The sequence below is a fragment of the Melanaphis sacchari genome, unplaced genomic scaffold (assembly GCF_002803265.2).
Source record: "Melanaphis sacchari strain LSU unplaced genomic scaffold, SCAv2.0 Contig11_pilon_pilon, whole genome shotgun sequence".
Taxonomy (NCBI): domain Eukaryota; kingdom Metazoa; phylum Arthropoda; class Insecta; order Hemiptera; family Aphididae; genus Melanaphis; species Melanaphis sacchari.
In genome coordinates, this window is record NW_020270469.1 from 3731069 (window position 1) to 3754324 (window position 23256).

Here is a 23256-nt window from a genome sequence, read left to right on the forward strand (position 1 = left end):
GAGTTCCTCGACGGCGGCGAACGGACGGCGTCACCGGCACGGTGCACCGGTGCGGCACGCCGCCCTATCAGCCGCTGGTCGGCACCAAGGGCGTGATCACCACGCCGAAATTCCCCGGCCCGTTCCCGGTGCCCATCGAGTGCGAGTGGGTGATCCAAGCGGACGCCGCCGCCACCGCGGACACCATGATCGAAGTGTACTTCACGCAGCTGTACGTCACGGACGGGCTGACCATCACCGAGTACTCGCAGTATCCCGTCGACTTTGGCTTCGTCACTGTGCGCGAGGTGTTCAACAAGTCGCACATCACGCAGTACGGCCAGTCCATGTTGTCCACGTTACCGTACCTGGTCATACGGTTCCAGCTGGACCGGTTGCAGGGTAACCACATACGCGTGCACGACGACCTGATGGACGTGTACGGGTTCAACATCACGTACGAGATGAGGCCTGTCGGCAACGAGCGCAGCGACGTGTGCAGTCTGTACCATTGCTCGTACTCGGGCAACTGTCTGGGTAACGCCGACCTAACGTGAGTACTGTCACGCACTGTTTGTTTTCGCGTTAAATGCACCTCCCGAGTATGGTAAACGAATCTGTTCTTAAAAGGTGCAGTTGTTTTCGTTCTAGATCAGTTTTTTTTTTTTTTTTTATACTCCTTAAATTGCATGTGCATAGTATTATGTGCATCGTGATACTGTGTGACCACTACAAAATGATTGTAGTTATTAAATTTCGGTGTAACAGAATAGATTATCATCTGTTTAACTAATGGATATATTATGATAACTACTAATAAATATTTTAAAGACCCGAAAGTGAAATTAAAATCACATTATTCACATCTATGTTATAGATGGGAACTAGGGGCATGTAAAGATGTGTTAGACAGTATAATCCAGTCGATAACGAATCAAATTGCAATTCTGTAATGTACATACCTATAGGCACTTTATTTAAAATATATAACAACCAATGTGTGTCAGGTAAATGTCATACTAATATATTTACAGAGTATTTTTCTCTGGAACCATATTTATTGATATATATTTTTCTAATTTCAATAATATCATAATAATATGATTGCCTTTGAAATCTACATAATATTAGTATTATTTAAGTAACATAACCATAACTCTTACATCTCTATGTAATACACCCTCGTAAAGCTTTTATTGATGATTATATTATGTTTATAACTACACCAGTTATATATGCCCCAACTAAATTATTCAATCAACTTTACAACTCGCATTAAGGAAACTGAAAACATTGAGTTAGGTATACTTGTCGTGGCTAGTGATGTATACTTATATAATACAATAATATATGCCATAGAAAATAACTAATAATAATATTGTTTTTAATGATAAATCTACAAATTACAAACTAAAAAAAAAAAAAATAAGGTAGGCAATTGTATACCACTCTACAGTCCAATAGGTTTCGAGAAGGTTACTATTGCGAGTGTGTTAAATTTTAATTCCATGATATGACTATTTGATATAATTTGTTCCGAAAATATTATTTTATTTTTAGTACTTAATTATTATAATAATATATTTTTATATCACATTAAATAAATGTATATAACTCAAAATGTAATAACATCTTTATGTTAAGACTATGATACAATAAAAATAAATTTATAGTATAGTTCGATTATATTTTAAAAAATAAATCAAAAATGTTGTTGTGTACTTATAGTAAAATTCATTATAATATAATACATTTAAAAGTTTTTAACTTAAAATAAAAATAATAATTAATATCCTTATATATTGTTTAAATAAAAAATTATATCTAAATTTGACATTAAAATAACTATAAAAATAATTGGTTTTATACATTTTTTAAATTGTATAGTTACAAAATACTTTCTACTGATGAATCTTGTATTACATTTTCTAGAATTTTCACTCAGTGAATACATTTTTATTGATATTTATAAAAAAAAAACTAAAAATATTGAAAATCTATCATGCTTATAAATAGCTTAAAAATATTCAAAATATTTAGAACATTTTATCATGAATATAAAATGATCATATAAATATTTTATGAAAATTTTAAACATCTACTGTTATTTTTTTTAATAAAACAAAATATTATCAAAAGTTTTTTGATGAAAAATAATTATTTTACGGGTAAATACTAAATATCGAATGTCATAAATATTTGAACTTGAAATGCTCATAAAAAATGTATTTTGTTTTTCGGTAAAACTTTTTTTAAGATACTTATAAAGAACTTTGTATTAAATTTTAAAATCTTAGGCATAAAAAAAAAAAAAAGTATAAACTCCTAATTACAACAAAATGTGTTCACCTACACTATTTTATTAAAATTCTAATTTTAAATGCTTATAAAAAATATTTGAATAAAGATTTTCTATATTTTTAATTAAGAAAATAAAAAAATCATGAAAGGCTTGTCCAAGAATTTCTATCTAGCAAACAATCTTTAGTCAAAATTTATAATAAGTAATAATAAACATTGAAAATTTATCTTGCCTAAAAATTGATGAAATATTTTTAAAATATTGTCGTAAACATAAATTAATAATAAAAATTTAAAATTTCTACAGTTTTTCATTCTTGAGTTTAACTAAAAAACAAAATCTATTTTGTTAAAAATTTGATTAAATAAGACTGCCTGTTTTTTTCTTTTTGTCTTTCTTGATTATAAAAAACACTATAAGGAATTTTTAATTTAGAACTTTTTTTAAATATAAATTTGATTCAATTTTTTATTAAAGATCATTCTTAAAATCTATGAATTCTAATAATTTTATCAAAAAACTTATCGTGTACACATATACAAAAAAAAAAAAAATCATAATAATAAAATCAATATAGATTACTCCGCTCAGAATCTAAAACAAAACCAGTTTATAAGTTATCTTAAAAAATCGTTTGTAGAGACACCGATTTAAATTGTATTACTATTTTTATTTTGTTTTTAATGGACTATATTTATTATAACCATCAATTTAGACACAACATAGGTCACTTAGCGTATTTCTTAATTTATTTTTGCAATATTATTCTTAAATTTATTTTAGCTACTTCAATATCGAAGTCGAATTATTCAGTTGATATGTTTTAAATTTCTAATAAAAAGCTATTAATATTAGAATCATAACTATCTGTATTTAATGATGACTTTTTAAAACTTTTCGAACATCCTCAATCGCTTATTATCAATATTAACTCAATTTTAAAATGTATAATTATGTTAAATAATAGTAAAATTACTTACTTCACACGTGTCTTAATTTAAATTGATTCAACCTTGCTCTAATACAAATTATTGACTGTACGTGATCAAATATGCATTACCAGATTATAATTATTACCTACTCACTGCAATCGCATAAAAATTATATGCTGAGAAGATAAAATATTCTGTAGTTTTGTTGTATAAGTATACATTTGTTGTAAGGTAAACAAGAAAGAATTTAAAATATCTTTATCACGCATATGTCATCACTCGTCAGTTATTGGTGGTAGGATAAAAGGCGTTATCGAATGGTCGGCTACACTTCACGCCTTCACGGTACCTGACCCTAGTAAACCTTTTAAAATAGTCGTCCGTCGCTGTCGTCAATGTAGAATATATTATACGTATAGGTATATGATGTATATGTACTCCATACAGCGTATAAAACGTATTCAAATAGAATCGATGTCTACTGATGTTCGTTACACCTTCAATTCTTGTTAAAAGTTTGTTTTGTATATTATCGAAGACGAACGTATGAGAACCAATATATTATTATTCCTGACAGTCATATTATTATATAAACTTTTTTTTTCTCAGAGAATCGTTTTTATTTTATTTTTTACTTTACTCCATATAAATAATGCCTTCGATACAAGTCAAGCGTATAAATAGGTGTTTTACTTATTACTTATTAAAAAACAAATATTATTAATATGCATAAAAATGTATTTAAATGCTAATATGCTGTATAAGATCATATTTGTTTTTTATTATCATTATATAATTAAGTTTCGGTGATTATAAATAGTCTATACTTAGAAATATTATTATATCATTCGATAGTAATATTATTAAAACATTATAAATATTATGTTTCATATAAAAATAAATAAATAAATATATTTTATTGTGTTATAAGTTTTCAGTTTATAACTGAAAATATAATGTTTGCACATATACAAGAATAATAGTGTAGATGGTTTAAAGTATTTATCTGTTATTTAACTATTTTTTTAAATATCATATAGTTATTATTTAATTATTTCTAAAATCGATAATTTTAGTGAGTTTTTTAATTTAATTACTCGTTTTCTTTATTTCATGGAAAATTTTTAATCTAAAATATATATAATCAATACATTGTAAAAATGTATGCATTCGATACATTTTGATATAACTTTCTACAAATATTAATTTAATCAACCCTTGGGATTATAATACCTACTGAAATATTAAATAACTTATTTGGTATCATAATTTAAATATTGCTTTATTTACTAAGAATATCAATTAAGTTAATTTACAGCTACAAAATCTGTCTAGACACAATTTCTATATGCGTAAATGGGGTACAAGACTGGCTTTTTGGCATTTTAGAAAGTTTTACTAAAATACATTCAAGACTAAATATTAAACACGATTATAAATAATAAAGATTAAAATATATCTAAAAATTATAAAATGTATATTTCTATTTTATTTTAATTTAGCCCAACTAATTTTGGTGTGGTATTTGAAAATATTATTTTCCAATTAGTATTCATAGTATAGTCTGTGGTCTTAAAATTTAATTAGCAAATCTTGATATTACTATGTAAAAGGCTTACCTGTAAACTAAGGGATTCTGACCATAAAGTATATTTTCTTCATTTTCTAGAACATTAAAATTATTAAAAATACAAATTTTGTAATAATAATGGTATGAATAACGGAATAATTAAAATTTTTTTCTTCAAAATAATATCGATATTTTTTTATTTTATTTATTTATTTAATTTTATTTTTTTGAGGCAATTAAACATGTCACAAAATTGGATATTTGCATATAAACAATAATAACAATCATTATTATTTTAGCGATTTTAGTCTGCTCTTTCTAATTCAAAAACTGTGTTTGTTTGGGTTTTTAATTTTTTTTTATTACATTTATTTTTATTTTTTGTTCATAAAATGAAAATGTTAATATATTTTGGTTCATTTTAAACAATTTGTGTTAAAACTAAATTTTTTAAAAAAATTAGTTCAAAATGCTGTATTATTAATAACAAAATAAATAACTTATCAAATTATAAATAGATAATAGGTATAATATTGAAATTTAACATATTCTTTAGCATATATCTTAGAACTTGTGTAGTTAATAAATAGTGCCATTTAATATGAATTACTTGTACATTCGTGTTTGTATTTACTTTAGCATAATATTAATTGTATACATATTTGTATTTAAAATATACAGTTATCTATTTATTAGAAATAACTAATATTTATTTACCAAAGTACTCATATAAAATTGTATGAAAATGCAAAAAAATGTTTGGTTATTAATTATTTTAGCAGAATATAGTTATGTAGTTTATTTAATTACCATCTGATGTATAAATACTTCATCAATTTTAAATTGTTATTCCATTAAAAGAAAAACTGAGAAATATATTGTTTATTACTAAATATAATATGTACGTGTGCAATTATTAACGTGCAAAGTTATTTTTCCTAATATTTATAAAAGTTATGTACATGTAATACATAATTTTATACTTACTTATATTATACATGATCCGCATATAAATATATTTGAATTTATTTCGGTATACAAAGAACATTAGATGGTATTATTGATGTTTATCTAAAATCGTCTGAATGGAATGGAAATTTTAGATTCTGATTTGTTCTTTGGGTACCTACCCAACGCCGCAGGTACTGTAACTGGACAATGCATGAGTAGGACACCTTTCAAATAGAATCTTTTGTTGGTTAACGAGTTGAATCAAAAGTCATATGGTTATCTGTAAGCGATCTGTTGTACATAAATGGCCCATCTACACTTCAAAGGCTGACATTTTCGCAAAACCTACGAGAATTTAATAGATTTTTTTTTTACTTTTATTTAATGGACACTATGACGAGGAAACTAATATCGTGTATGAATGTGCATGCAATAATCACATACACGGGAGACAATAATTGAGATGTAATAAACATATTATCGTTTTATCAATATTTTTTTCTTTTCGTATTTTTAAATTAAAATTATTAAAAATATCAAAGGTAACAAAAGCTTTGCTATTCATAACTCGTTTGTGTATTTTACTGTCAGATAATATCACGTAGTTTATGTAGAAGCAAAATTGTATTTGAGAGAATTATATAATGATGTTGATCAAATGAGAAGTTTAAATGATAATAAGGTCGAAAAGAAGGAGTAAACAACAAGTATCTAGTATACGAATTTAACATTAGTTAAATGTTATTTTGTGAGTTCGTATCACTTTTTTTTCTCTCTTTCCCAGAAAAAAATACACATGACAAATTATTGTCAAGGTTTATTGCTAAAAATGTTAAGCCTCAGGTTCATTGTTGAAATTTGACCCAGTAACTCATTAATTTAAATAAATCGTTAGGCTTTCCTATTGTGTATACGTTTTAGCTGTAGGCACCATGTATTGTCTCCAGTAATAATAATAATATGTATTATTATATTATAGAAGTAGTATCATGCATTATTTTATTGAAATAAATATTTCAAAAGGTCTTTAAGCAGTAATATTATTGCTTATATTTTTACAAAACACCTATAGTTCTTTATCGAATATTAATAATGCATTAAGTCACAAGGTTAGGTACAAATAAATATTCAAATACTCCAAATCTTAGTTAATAAAATTATGCTGAGTTCTAATATATATATTTGATAAAAATTATTCGAAGTGATTAATAAAAAAATGTTGTGACAATTAACTCTAAGTGCTTTATGAAGAGAAATCCCTTATATAATATGCTAAGTCTTGTCGTTAGGGTCACTTACGCCAATTCGGTTCTTCGTAAATGGCTTACTTCAAAGTTATTTTATAGTAACCTGTAATTTAACTTTTCATTACAATAGTAACTATATAACATCACTACGTTATTTTTTATGATTATGATAAAATCATGATATTTTTAAAATGTTGTGGATTCAAGAGTATATCGTGTGAATTTTCACATTTTATTTTTGTATAATGTGATTCATTTCCTTTTAATATCTAAAATAAGTTATATAAGCATCCTATGCATCATTAAAAAAAAAAAAAAAACACCAATGAAATGTATATTGCTTCTAAATCATAGTTTGTCTATTATATATAATTATAATTACTACAATATTTTAAGTAGAGATAATTATTTTTAATAAATACATAAAAAATTGAAAAAAATATTTACTACCATATAGGTTCAATATGTGTTATTATTTTAATTTTGTTTCGAAATGATCACTTGTCTTGAATAAAAGGACCAATCTTTTAGATATTTTGATAACAATTTTAGCTATACAAAGCTACATCATATTTTTAATGAATTTTTTTTGTAACATTTTTACAATATTAGTTGTTCAAAATAAATTCCGTATTATTTTATAGACAATGTAATGCATCGATATATTTTGATTAGTTACAATTTAAAGCCATTATTGCACAAAATATTACAATAAAAATAAAATAAATAGTTTAATATAAAATCTACTGAGTTTATAAATTACATCATTGTAACATCTATAATTTTAAATATGAGCAGAGTAATTAATTTATCATATTTACAATGATTTATGTGTGTTTTGAAGGCTGATGTAACTTTTAGAAACAGTGAAAATGTTCCAATTTTGATAATCACACATCTTAAGATTTTTTTTTATCTTAGTATGAATAATTTTATCATAATTATATTTTAAAACTTATTATGTTAATTAAATAATACAAATCTATTAGTTAGAAAACATTTTTGTAATTAAATAAACATGTGGATGACTATAAAACTAAATATATATTTCTAGTTAATGAATGCACTGAATAAGTTCTTAGTTGAATTTAATTCAACTTTTTTGTAAATTAAAACTGTTTATTATACATTTATATATATATATATATATATATTTATATTGATTTAACTATAATATAGTTTTAAAGCTAATTAACATTTTACATACATTGTAAATTAGAGATCAATGATGGTTTAAATATTATAAAATAATTAAATGATTAATTTTTAAATTTTCGTTTTACATGTTTGTAAATATTTGTTTAAAAATAAACAAATGTTCACTATGAAATGAAATACTTTTTATTTTTAATAAAACACATATAGAATAACTTTCTTACATAAATATAATAAAGTGTATTTTACTAAAAATATAATTATTTTTATGCACACATATACCTATTATCAAAAACGATATAAATGTAATTTTAAGTGTCAAATACGCGTTAAATTATAAAAAGTAAAATTAAAATTTTGCTGACCAGCAAAATATTGTATTATAGTTTTACTTAATTCGCAAAAAATATATGTATATATATATATATATATATAATGGGGCAGTTTCTCAATTATGTCCATGTTTATCTTGAACAAATTTACAATAATATTAAATTAGTTGACTTTTATTGTTGAATACTCCTATATATTTGTTTCTATAATGCATACAGCTTGATACATTTCTCGTTTGACTTTATGTCAATCTTGTATGGTTTCTAATATAATTATTTTTCGATGTATTTTTGAAAATATCCAGAGACTACCTAATAAGAACAATAGCGTATTCTCATAAAAACAATGTTTAGAGTTAGAATTATTTTTTATTCATAAAATCATAAATATGTATATTTAAAATTATATTGCTGAAAATTAGAGATTTTTATAGGCCATAGATACCATCTTTTACAAAAAATTATTTTGTGCAAAATTAGTCTGCCTTATTACTAAGTAATAAATGAAACAGAGATCTTTTAATGTTAAGACAAATATTTAAACCAAAGAACTTTATTTTTAATATATCTATAATAATTATGATGTGGATAAACAATATTTATACACTTTCACTCAAAATCAGGTTGCCTATATCGTATTATAAAACAACTGAGTAATATTACTATATTCTAAAGGGTCTTTGTTACAACGCTAATTGCTGTAAATTGCAGATAGGAATTATGACAGTCAAAGTTAAATAAATGTTGCCTAATAAATCCAAGCACGCGTAGTGCTTTACTAGCGATGAAAAAAATATAAGTTTGAAATTAAGTCAATTAACATATAGAAAGCTTAACAAGAACCCATAAAGCTCGTATTTAAATATCCTTTTTTCGGAAAAAAATCAATATACTACATGGATTAAATTACTAAATACATGGTAATTATGAAAATTTTTTTTTTTTTTAAAAATACCTAAATGGATAATATATTAATGTTTGCTGGGTAACACCTGATATTTTTTTAATGTTATACCAAGAAGTTTAGTACATTTTCTATGAGCGTTCTTATTAGATTTTATCAAAGATATGAGGAACTCACAAACTCCAAACTAATCCATATAATAAATCAATCGAATAAAACTTTTTTAAAAATAAATTTAAATTACATTTACTTGCTTTTATAATTATTATTTTTTTTAATCAAATGACTAGTACGCCTAAAAATGAACAAATATTTTAGTCTTAATTTATTGAGATAGGAGACAAAATGTTTCTTTAGTAAGTTCCATTGTAATTAATTCGAATATTTACTCTAAAAATGAAAAAAATTAAGTATGTGACATTATATGGGTTTCCTAATTTTAATACAATGGTATTTTCAAACAGAAAGAAAGAAGACCCATTTTACAAATGACTTACTAAAAATAGAATACACCATTAAGTTTAAATATTTGGAAATAGTGTGAACTCATTTTCAATTATGGAGTAAAAGTTAAAATCATTAGAATTGATGCAAATCTGCTCTTAATTACATAGTGTTTATAATTATAATTTCAATATTTAAAATATTATTAGATACAAATAGATAAAACTGATAACAAATAAGGTTCTAATATTTAATTAAAATATATACTTGGTACATATAGTACATAGTTGTTGTTTATACAACTCATATGATTTATTCATTGTTCAGCTCACGCTATAATTGTTTATTTTTTTTTTTTTTTTACTTTTTTGTTACACGATTTACGCAATAATAGTCAATTATATGTAAAATTTCAGCAAGAAAGACAGCACTATTTATAATGTATTGTGATGGCTTAAGTTCAAACATGACTGTGTATTTCACCGTCAGTAATCTTTTCATAGATCTTGACTATCCATCAGTATATATTCTGTAAAGACCGTTTCGTAAAGCTCCCTGGGGCACTATTTTGCATGTACGTAATAGTCGTCTTTCATTCAGTTCAAAAATCTATTCTATTGCTTCTGTAGTGTTTTGGACAGTAGGCAGACACTATACTCACAAACACGCACTTGCAAAATATTTACATATATGTATATATTTAAATTAAATGTACGATACGATGTTTTTACGTTTAGAACAATTCCAACGGCGACAAATTGTTTTTCCTCTCCATCCACACAGGCTAATAGCTTTTCCGATGGTCTCTTTCTCCTTTTTTTCCCTTTACCCGTGACCAAGCTTTTCTTTATTTTTATGGAGGTTTCGAATGTATATAGGTACCTAAAGTAGAAATATAAGTATATATTACGTAGGTATAATAAAAAGGTCAAGTTTTCAAGATATTTTTTTTTCGTATCTGTGACCTGTGCGTGTGTTCTGGGATAAATAATATAATAAAAAAACCTGCCCCGTTTAATTGCTCTTGTGATTTTTGTTTTTGTTTTTTTTTTTTTCATTTGGATTGATCGTTCGACTGGAAACAGTAGCGGCGAATAAGAGTTCGTATATTTTTATTATTTTCATTGCGTTGTTAACGTAGTGACCGTACTGGATTCCACCTTTATTTTCTGTCCATTTGATTCCCTAGCCGAGGATGCAATATTATTAATTCAGTGGCCTCGTTAACAACGCACAGCGTTTCGACAATAATCACACGCGTAAAAATAATATAATGGTACTTAAGATTTGTAGGGTCACATTTATTTCAACGGTTGTAAAATCGGAAGTCGGGACGTATTCTATACACATGGTGCTAAACGTTTCAAATTTAGCTCTCCGTTTACGATAGTACACCGCTTGTCGAACAATCTGTCAAACACACCCTTTCGGTAGATAATTGAGCTATCTAGTGTTAGTTCCTTTCCGAAATAGATTTTCAGTTGAACCAGCCTTCCATCCCCACGTAACACTATATATTATATTATTATACATACGTTACGGTTAAAGTGAATAATTCGGGCATTACAGTAGGTGCAGTTCTTGGAATTTTTCTACAATGTTCATATTTAAGCAAAGATAAATCTGTTTTTTAATTTTATTACATCGCCCAGGAAATCGTGATAAACAATTGCTTGGTATTATGTACAGTGTTAAGCTGTCTGAGTGTAATTGTACATTTTTAGTTTTTTTTTTACAAAGAAATAAGTGTTCCCACTACTATTGAGTGCTCACTTAATATTATTATTATATTTACGTAAACTAACGATTTTAAATCACATTCACTTTACATTGGTACCTAAGTAATAGACGATACAATATGTGTTTAATATCGATATTTGTAATAATATAGTATAGAAGAAATAACGTATTGTCTTATGTTGACTTTATTAAAAAATATAAGGTATATTGATAAAAATCTAAGCCCGAGATATAATATAAGATTTCAAATCAGTCGAAATTACATCATTTTACGATTTGTTTGTTTTACACGTATTGTTATTTTAAATTTTTTGATTAAATAATTTTACTTAATACATATAATGGGTGATTTAAAATTATATAAAAAATTAAATATATTTTGAAAAAAAAATAATTATATAATGTATATTATATGTATAATTACTTATTAAGATATTATCGGTTAAAAAATAAAATGCATTTATAAGCTAGTCACGGAAATAGAAACGAAATGGGACATGAGCTGAACGCAAAATATATAATAACTTTGCAATAGAATTTTTAATAAAGGATTTAAATCTATGCAAACTATGCCATAAAAAAAGTAAAAATGTATAAAAAAAATATCTAGTTGTTAAACTGATACTTTCTTAGAGAGAAATTCTTTAAGAAATGAATTCTTGTTATCAAATAAATTTGATTGACATACAAACTCAACCTGATGTAAATTATCAATTACATTTTAGTTCATTAAAATTAATATTAACGAAGTATATTTTGCTTAAATCATTAAAACATAAATGCACAAAATATTTGTTATAACTTGATATTTTTACTACGATTGAAGCTATCTTTATCTTATAGAGTGATAACGATAGAGAATTTGTCAACAAGGTTATTGAATAATTGTATAGTTGAGGGATGAACTGAAAATCATACATAGCAAGTTACAATATTTACAAAGTCAATATTCTTCAGAAAGAACAAACCTGGATGTAGAAAATATGCTTTCTATCTAGTTAGTAAATAATAATAGGAGCGAGATCCTCAAATTTGCCTAATTTATGAAAAACAGAAAATTATATCACATTCAAATGATTTTCTTATGAGACTATGTTTAGAACATGTGCAAAAATAAGTCTAAAATCTGCTTTATTTCCATAAAATATTATGCATAAACTTAAATCTGATGAAAATTTAAAAACAACAATGAATTCTGTATAGATCACTACTGAAAAAAAATGTTGTAAAACAAAATAAAAAAAATATCTGTTGATACTTCTAGTAAAAAAAAATATTGATATCAATAAAGAACCAGATGAAGTTTTACAACCAAGAACAAAAATACAATTATTAAAAAAAGAAGTGAATCGGTACATAATATAAAAGTATAAGTTTCAAAAATGAATCATTCAGAAAATTAACTTTATTAAGGTGAAAGTATTAAAGTTGATATATTTAATTTTGATAAAGAAGAAGTAATCTGTGATCTATTATAGGATTTATTATGTCTGGAGACAATAATAACAAAATACCTATTTCTTGTCTTTATCAAATAATAAAAAACTCATTTTTTCAGTAAAAAATAATAATGAAATATAAGTAGGCACCATTGTAGGTAAGATATAACAGTTTTACTTACCCGTTTTAAATTTGTTTGAATTGAAACAGTGCCACTATAGAATTTTTGATTTCATTAAAATAAGTTGCTGGAAATTGTTTCTATCTTGACAGTCAGAGATATGATAGGTATAATTGCAAACGAAAATGTTAAACAAATTCAAACATAAAGCTGCAAAAACACTAAGTATATTTAAATAGCGTGATAGCCTAAATTGCAAAAATAAATGGAATAATTTAAAAAAAAAATTATTTCATAGCTTTTTCATTATAATTTCCATTTTTTTTTTTTTAGTTATTTTGTAAAATTTTTGTACATAGTGTAAAATTGTTCAAGTTTTATAACAAGATTGGGCATTATACTGCAATACCTGAATATACTCTTTATCTGTAACAAACTTGTATATAATATATAGGTACCTACCATACCATATCATAACTATGATATCACTACCATTTATCTCCGACTGATACAGATTGGTGGTGGCCTTAAATATATCTTTACGATTAATCTTATAGCGGTCAGTTATACCGAATCTCTACGTATAGCATATAATATAAAATACGAATAATTACGTGTTTGGATAATGTTGAAATCACACGTGAATTCAACTATTGTACTCCGTATTTAAATAGCTTCGGATGACAGTACGATATTACATAATAGTCGAATCATCGTGTCGCTGTTTATTAGTAATATTTGTAATATAGTGTATCTATTGCTATAATACCACATTATTGGTTTACTTATGATGCAAACTTAAACAACGGGTGACAAATTGTCTCTAAAAACCATGCATTCCTGTTGTCCTGTTGAAAACGTATCGGATGTAGTGTCGAAAACAACCACAAAAATATCTATACAACACATTAAAACCGGTAAAAAATCAACCACGATTCAAAAAATATGCTAAAACAGCATACTTCAACCACCAATAATACTAGCCATATAAATAACAATTTCATGCAAAAAAGATTTTTTTGAAACTACAGCAAACCTTTTTTTACAAAAAAAAAAAAAAATAAATACACCATTAGTTTTAATACAATCGACAGTATTTCACGAATCGCACACATTAAATCGTCTAGCTTGATTATAAATCTATCAAATTGACCTCAAGAATTTCAAACAATCGTTTTTGTGTCTACTTTGTGAATTTTAATATTTGGTAATGATATCATTAATCGTTATTCAACAATTATATTTGATAATTACAATATTTATTTACCAATGTACATTGAAAAATCAAGTGATGCATATTATTATTTCAAAGTACTCTTCTATTATTTTACAATTAGAACTTAATGTCACCTAACAATAAATACAATTAATACAAATAAGCAAAACTTCATAAAAAGAAAAAAAACCAAAACACCGATATAGAGCAAACTTCAATGTTACAAAAACCAAATTACACAAGCAATGAATTTAAAAAAAATATCATCCCATTACGAAGTCCCTTGTGAAGAATATAATTGTCCCAATACCACATCTACCATCCACGTCAAAAGATCCCGAATATCATCTCAAAAATCTTATAATCCAACCTAACCTCACAAGTCTAGAAAAATAAAAACCTCATATAAACTAAAAATACACAAGATCTTCTGAAAACAGAGGTGAAGCATTATAAATTAAAACCTATTGAAATATTATTTTTTCAATAGTCAGAACATCACAATAAACTTTATTAAATTTAAATACATACTAAAACAATCTAATAATTCACTTACTCTGTGAACTCGTTAACATAGATCTTAAATCTATAATTAATCTAATTTATGATATTTGTCCACAAATAATTGAAAGAACAATAAAATCTCGTTTATCAAAATTTTCACATATATTATTCCAAGTACCTTTTTCTAATTATTCTTTTTTCAAGATAGCCAAACACCACACTAAAATGAAAAAAATCATACTCTCAATACATATTTCAAAGACGGATCAAATAATTTAATAGAATATCTATGGCCTTCTTACATATTTCACTGACGTTCAATGTGAAATCAAATAGTAAATCAATAGTTTTTTTTTTTTTGTTTTCAAGAAACTAGCCTAAACCCAACAAATAATTTTCCGTACGTGGATATAAAGGGTTCTATAAAAATCATAAAAACACTGCCCGTATTAGTGATGGTGTCGCAACACATGTCATAAATCTTATTAAAAGTAAAAAAAAATCGAATTCAGCCTTTTCTTAAAAAAATGTCTATCCATGTAAAACTCTCAAAAAACCAATATATATTTGTAATATACAAATATGTACCCGATAACACTAATCTGCTAACTTTTTAAAAAACTATAATTTCAAAATTTATTTTAATAAATAAACATCATTATAGCAAATATAAAAAATAAAGTTGAATTAATTCATGCGGAAATTTATTGTATTTTAGGCATTGTACGCCAAGTATTTTATCCGAGCATGATAATTGTTGGTTAGAATAATAAATTACTCAAAAGGAAGATCATAATATAATACAAATAAGATAAAGCCAACTATCTTCTTAGTTATGTGAATTTTATTTATAAAGTATATAATTTAAAACCAATAATTGCTTTTAAGTTAAGTAATTAGAAAAATGTATTAAACTAATTATTTTAAAAACTTAAATTGGTTATAAAAAAAATGAGCAGATAGCATGAATATAATATTATATATAAATACATATTGAAACAAATTTAAATTTTACATACAATTATATTTATACATATTATATTATACACTAATGAAGTCGTTTTGAATGTGAGAGTACTTTTACAAAATATAAAAACTTAAATCAAAGCATAGGTAAATTATTTCTAAAAAGAAAACAATCTACGTATGTAACTTTTATATAATTTAAAGTTTTTAATTTTATAAATTAATGTTTATTTTAAAATGTTTATATTTAAGCAAAAGTTCGGTTACTGGATAATTTCTTAAAAAAAAAAAAAATGAACATATATTTTAATTATTTTATTATCACTCGTGATTAAAACATAGATTTAATGATAAGAAAATCAATAGAATGGACTCGTTCTATTACACATTTTAACATTAGAACCTACACATTTATTTAATTTAATAACAAAAAAAAAAAAAAAACAGTTACATAACTATAAAAGTGTTTACATTATACAAACTAAGTATTATACTCTCTAGTATAATATCGTTATACACATTATATATACATCGAGTTAATATATTTTTTTTTTTTTTTATTCGTGCATAACAAATATTTATTTCGGCATTAATATTATTCTTTCAATTTACTGAGTTATCGCTACAAGTATAATAAACAACTATTTTTATTATTTTATTTTGTATAAATAATCGCATACTTGTTATTATATCATTTCATCGATATTTATTATTGATTATTATATAAATATCATCGTGTTATTATAAATTATAAATATTTATTTACATTAAAAATACTTATTATATATATTATTTATTTTAATTTTGTTCATAAAATTTTACCCATAAGTAATATAATAGGAATTTTAATTTATAAAACGTTTTCAAAGGCTGTATTTTATAGGGCGAAGGAACATACCATATCTTGATTTCTATAGCAATTGGTAAACATATAAATATTTTCCACATTATTACATAGATAAGTACTTTTAGTTGTGTATAAATCTGAGTCTACCTACATATAAAGTCAAGTAAATGAAGTGCTCATGACTGCCTGCATAATTATTACCTATTCGATTTCCATTATTCACCTACTACATGTAAACTAATAAGAAATTTATTTTGATTGTAAACTTTTCTGTAACCTCTAAAAGCATTGGTTTATAATGTATTACTAAAAATTAATTATCAAATACTGACCAAATAGTTTATTCTTTAATAAATATACTTATAACAAGGTCAAGTAGGTCAAAATATATCATAAAATATGTCTTACTCGAGGTGTTTTTTTTTTTTTTTTATTATTATTATAATTAATACTAAACATGTGTATTATTTTGTTTATTCAAGTTATAGTAAAAATTAAGTTGCATTTTGTATATAACGTGTTTATATAACATGGCCAATAAGCGTTTGGTATTCTGTCTATTATTTAAATTGTTTATTTCTCTTTAATGTGCTCCAATCAATTTATCTTTGGGGTCTTAATACAGTCATGTGGCATAGGTAATGTAATTTATTGTAGTAGAAATGTGGGCGGGCCAGACCATAGTTTGGTTAGGTTTATTTTAAACGAATATTCTACACAATGGATACATTTAATTTAAGTTTTTATTTTACTTTTTACTTCTCAGAAGTTTATATTACTTTTTTAAAACTTTGTAAAATATATTGTCTTACAATATTAGTATAATAATTATGAAAAAATTATTGATATATATATATTATCATTAAATTAATTTATTGTTGATTTAATATGCGTAATCAGATTTTAATACATATTATTATTATGCACAAATATCAATATACGTCAAATAAAATATACAACTAATGACTGCTTAATATTCAGCTTCCAAATATAGCTAAGATATTTAATAAATATTTTATTTATTCACAATTATAACATTAAATTATAGAAAATTCAGATAGAGAATTTTTAGAAATTCAAAACAAAATACATAAATTAAATCTAAATTTAAATTAATTTTTAGTAAATTGTACTATATTTTAAGTATTATTGAAATATATCAATTTTCCATACTAAATATTTTAGGTTGATTATAAAGTAAAAACATTAAACACGGTTCGCTAAATATTTTAATTTTAATTTCAGAGAATATAAATGCTCATGTTTTCCTGGATTTTCTGGTGAGGACTGTGGATATGGCCCAATTTGCAAGATCAATAATACAGATTCCTGTGAGAATGGTGGAGTTTGCAGGTAATTTTTTTCTAGTTATAAACTAATTATTTATAATATTATTAAAGTTTCTTCAAAAATAGGTTCTTATATACAAAAAAAACAAAAACAAAAACAAATGCAATGCTATTTAATCATCATTGGTATTTGTTTACATCTAATTGTAAAATAAATAGTTTGAATTCCTAAATATTAAAACTGTACGTCTAAATTATATTTAATAAATGATAAAAAAAACCATTTTATTTTATTAATTCCTTATATGTTACAAGTAAGTTTAAATCTTATGATTATTTTATTCTTTTTAAGCATTTATACTTGTTAGTTAAGTTAATACTTCGTTATCAACTTGTATTTTTGATAATTGTATACCATTTACATAAATAAGTCAAAAAGTTATATCACGTAAAAAATATTTGATTTTTTAGTTTATACACAAAAATTTTCTTAAGATATAGAGTACTGTTTTTAATTGACCAGTACTAAATTCTTCAATAATATGCTATATAAACACTTTTTTATTATATATTATTATATAATAAGAGAAGTTTCGGTTATATTTATATATTTCCTAATATAAAATTGAGATTCAAAAACATCAAATTGCTAAAAACGTTTTAGCTTTGTCATAATCTTGTATATTTATTTAATAACCTACTTACCTATTTTTTTTCCAACACGATTAGTCGATTCACTTTTCAAAAACTTTGTTTTCTGCTGAGTTTTGCATGTTAAAGGTTGAAACTTTTTTCTTTATTTTTTCATTTTTGTTTTATTTTCATTCTTATCAACTGTTAATATTCTTAATAGTTTTTTTTTTTTTTTTGTACTATTTTCAGAAAACATAATTAAGTTTTATTAATTAAAAAAAAGAAACTAATTTTATATGATTTATGTGCCTAGTTGTTAAACATTTATTAAATCATTTTTATTGAAATTGAAAAAAAAAGTTAAAAATCTATATGTCTTATAATCAAAAAAAAAAAAAAAACAGAAATCACTGTTTAATCATAAATGTATAATTTCTAAAAGCTTTAAATTGTTGTATAGTAATTTAAATAAAAATAAGTTAAATGAAAATAAATTGCAATAACAAAATAACTGAGTTTTTTGTTACCATATATATTGCTAGATGAATGCAATTTCTATTGTATCATAATGAACTTATAGGTTTAATTGTTATTGATCCTGGAGAGTCATAACAACTTATTGAAATTATATGAGTAGCTTGTTCAATGAACTGTAAACTTCATTTCAAATATTTATTGTAATTCAAAACTAAAACGCATAATTTTTCGAGTGACAAAAAATAATATAAAGTTGTTTTATTAATACATTTTCATATTTGTTATTGCTTTTTTTACTCTTGGAACACTTTTGCTACATTTTATAAAACACAAAAAATACTTTTACAGCTGAGTAGTATTGAAAAATTAATTTATCATAAATAATTAAAAATATTATTTTCCCATGTTCATCATAAAATCGAGACATATTTTGCTTAATTTATGTTTTATCTATATAATAATAATTTAGGAAATCTAAATATTACCAATTACCAAATAATATTATGTTTTTAATCTTTTGATAATTTTTTTTTTTTTTTTTTTTTTTAATACAAAAGTTATGTAATATATTGTTATTTATTTTCAAAGTTTTTAAATACCTACTTTTTACGATTGTTATTTGTAATTTTAATATTCTGTTTATAGTATGTAATATAAAAATATTATCCTAACACGAATTATTTTAAAACGATGTATCTTAAATCGTACTAATTTTGACTAAGTTGTATATCTATAAAAATATTAGGTTTATTTTTCTTATATATTTTTTTTTACTTTGAAACAATGTCAAACAATGCCACGGTTCAAAACTAAAAAATTAAAGGTCAACCTAATACTCGACGTATGTTACTAGTAAAAAGTTTAGAGTTATGTAACATTTTCGATGATTCTTTTATATGTGATAATATATTAAAAACAACAATGTTTGATATGCATAAACATAATATCCTGCATTCTTATAATATTTTCTTGATAATTACTTGTTTAATTTAAGAGAAATTTATATTTTTACTTTAACACTATTATTATAAAAAAACTATAGAAAGAAAGATATTATTAAATCTAGTAATAATGTTAAAACGAATGTTTATTAATAATAAATGAATACCCGTTAATATGACATTTACTAAATATTATTATTCATTTTTATGAAATATATTACGTATTAAATAAAAATAACACCTAGAAAGACATTTATATTTTTAATAAATTGATATGATAAAAAAATCGATTGTTTGATTTAAAAAAAATAATATATACATTCAAAAAAAAAATAAAAAATATTACTAATCAAACTTATTCGCGTGTATAATATATTCATATTTATTCATATAATTTATATATTTTATCCTACACATATAGTCAATATCTTTATTAAAACATTATTTAGTTAAACATCTAAAGTTGCCATATAATTTTTAAAGTTATATAATTATTTTTAATACTAATGCTATTTTTTACATTGACAATAAATATATAATAGTAGAGAGTGTTAACAAATACTATGATAAAAATATATTTATAGGTAGACTAAAATAAATTTAGTGGAATATTATACCAATAATAACCATTATTAATATGATTAGTTATACATGAACCAATATTTTTTTAACTTTTTTTTTTTAAATTAGCAATAGCGTAATATTGTAATGTACATTATTATGTGGATACTGTAGAAACTATAGGAATACGCACACGTGTACAACTGTGATCTCTTTAAGACCGTATACGCATTTGTTTAAATAATAAATGCGTAAAAAAAATATTATTTTTTAATAATTTTTTTTTTTTGTGTTCTAAGAAATATGAAATCCAATAAATTTGATATTATTTGTATACAAATTATGTCTCTATGGAAATATTTTCCATAATATTACCTTCACTTAGCAATTTTTACAAAAATACATTTTCATATATTCCAATTTTCTGATATATTGAATACCTTTGCACAATACTTTAAGAGTAATTTTTATGATCGAAAATATTTTCTAAATAACTTAAAAAAATATATTGTTGTTAGATTTAATATACAGTATTTTTCCTTCACTCATAATCTAAAAATGGCTTAAAAAAGTTTGAAAATATTTATACGCTTGTTAGTCATTTATGCTAAAAATGTTTACATCGATTTTATTTTTTTGGTGTTCAATAATTTGGCGTCTGTATAATGGAATTGAACTTCTATTATAATTATTTATTTTTGTATATTCGTAATATATTATGAAGAAGCAATAGTCTTTGATTCCCAATTTTTCTCAAAAAACATCATAATACGAGTATAATATTAATATTATTTTATTCACGTGTTTATCACTTGTGCATCATAACTAATGTCAACAACATATTAAACCTTCACATTTGCCTGTACATACCTAGTGATATAGAAAATATTTGGAAAAATACAATTTAAACTTTTCTATCAGATTAATATTATTATGGCTACCTTCTATAATATTATGGTGACTGACATGTCACGATGGACGGCTTTATAAATGAACGCTCATTTATATCATCATCTCGTTTTCCTTCCACTGGGTTCTACGATAATCGTGCTTGCCTATCGTTTTTCCTACAATAACCTGGAAATGATGACGAAGGATGGTGGAAATATTCACCTGAGCAAGCATTTACGCTTGTTCTCTTCTAGGTTTTGTCCCGTTTTGACCCTATTCCCTTCGGCTCTTGTACAACCACAAGTCGACACATGCAAAGCATATCGCGGATTAATGTTTAAAACAATTCATGAGACATAATAAAAACTAATAGCATAGTTGCTAGTGTCGACTATTCACTGATAGATAAATAAATAATGTTTTGGTAATTTTATTTTTTATATTATGAATAAAATAGTTAAAATAAAAAAATTAATATCAGTTTTAAAAAAGACAAACTATATAAAAAAAGTATTGACAGTAAGTACTGTTGGTTACGTTAGATTAATTTTATCACATATAAGGTTATGCATCTAAGACTTAGACAATTTTTCTATGTCCGAAAATAAAAATCACTGCTACTACTACACACATACAAAACATTAGATATCTTTTAGTGGATAGAGCACAAAAGTCTGAATAATAAAGGAACATACAATTATTTTGATTATAATATAACGTAAAAAAATATAGTATTATAAGATAGGTTTTTAATTTTTTCATTTAATGGAAATATGTGAATTATGTAAAAACATCTTTTATTTAAATTTTTTTATGATTTTACTTTAAAAATTTGTCCATTTTAGTTTCATGAAATGACAATATTTTATTATTAAACTAATTAAATGTTGTACATAATATGAATAATACAAATATCATACTTAAGTTAATACAATAATATAGTCTTCTAAACTAAATTAGATGATGGTAATGGTTTCATAGGAATCAAAAATCTTTCATTCTTAATTCTACTCTTGTTCACCGATAATCAGTTTCTAGAAATAGAAAAAAAAAATAAAACACTAAGCTAATTTTACTGGTAGGAGTTTAAAATATCCAAAATCAATTATTACGCCACGGTTTATAATATTATGTGTTCAACTTTTCATTGCCTATAGGGAATCAGCAGAATATGAAATTCAATCAAATTATATAATATACTATACACATTGATATATTGAGAATAGGTACAAAGAAATAATGATTTATACATACAATTTTATAATTAAATACGTATTATTTTGTATACACATGTGTTAAAAACAGATGAAAATTAATAAATGTTTCTCAGAATTTTCGTCACAATATTTGAAATTTCGATTTTAGTTTAGAATAGAACTATTGGATATATTGGATTTTAAATTTTAAGAAAATTAAAAAAGGGGAAATTAGAATATAAATAATTAAAATTGTTTTTTTTTAGAAATGTTAAACAATGATTACTTAAAATTTAAACTAATTATATTTGGTAATTAATTTAAAATTACAATTAATTGTTCAATAAAATAATTTTATTATTCATCCACATTAATTTAATATGATATTGGTATAATATATTATAACCCAACGATTAAACACGAACCATAGTCACATAGGTAGTGTAGTATGTTGGTTTTTTTTAATTTTTAACGTACTTAAAATAGGGTCTATGCGCGCGAAGGATTAAAACCGTATTTGATGGTTTAAAATGTTTTTGGACAATGTGCTTTGCGATAGTGGACTGAAATCAGAGCACTGAGTATTCAGTGAAGTAGAATTCGGTCGTTGAGGGAATT

General features: G+C 23.9%; 1 protein-coding gene across 1 annotated transcript in view; it reads left to right on the plus strand.

Moving 5' to 3' along the window:
• Positions 1-23256, plus strand: part of LOC112604133 (protein crumbs-like) — a 61219-nt gene continuing 37963 nt past the window's right edge. The window contains exons 1-2 of the mRNA XM_025353027.1: positions 1-532; positions 17896-18003. Of these exons, the coding sequence (XP_025208812.1) occupies positions 186-532; positions 17896-18003 (455 nt within the window). The 5' untranslated portion in view covers positions 1-185. The remainder of the gene's footprint in view (positions 533-17895; positions 18004-23256) is intronic.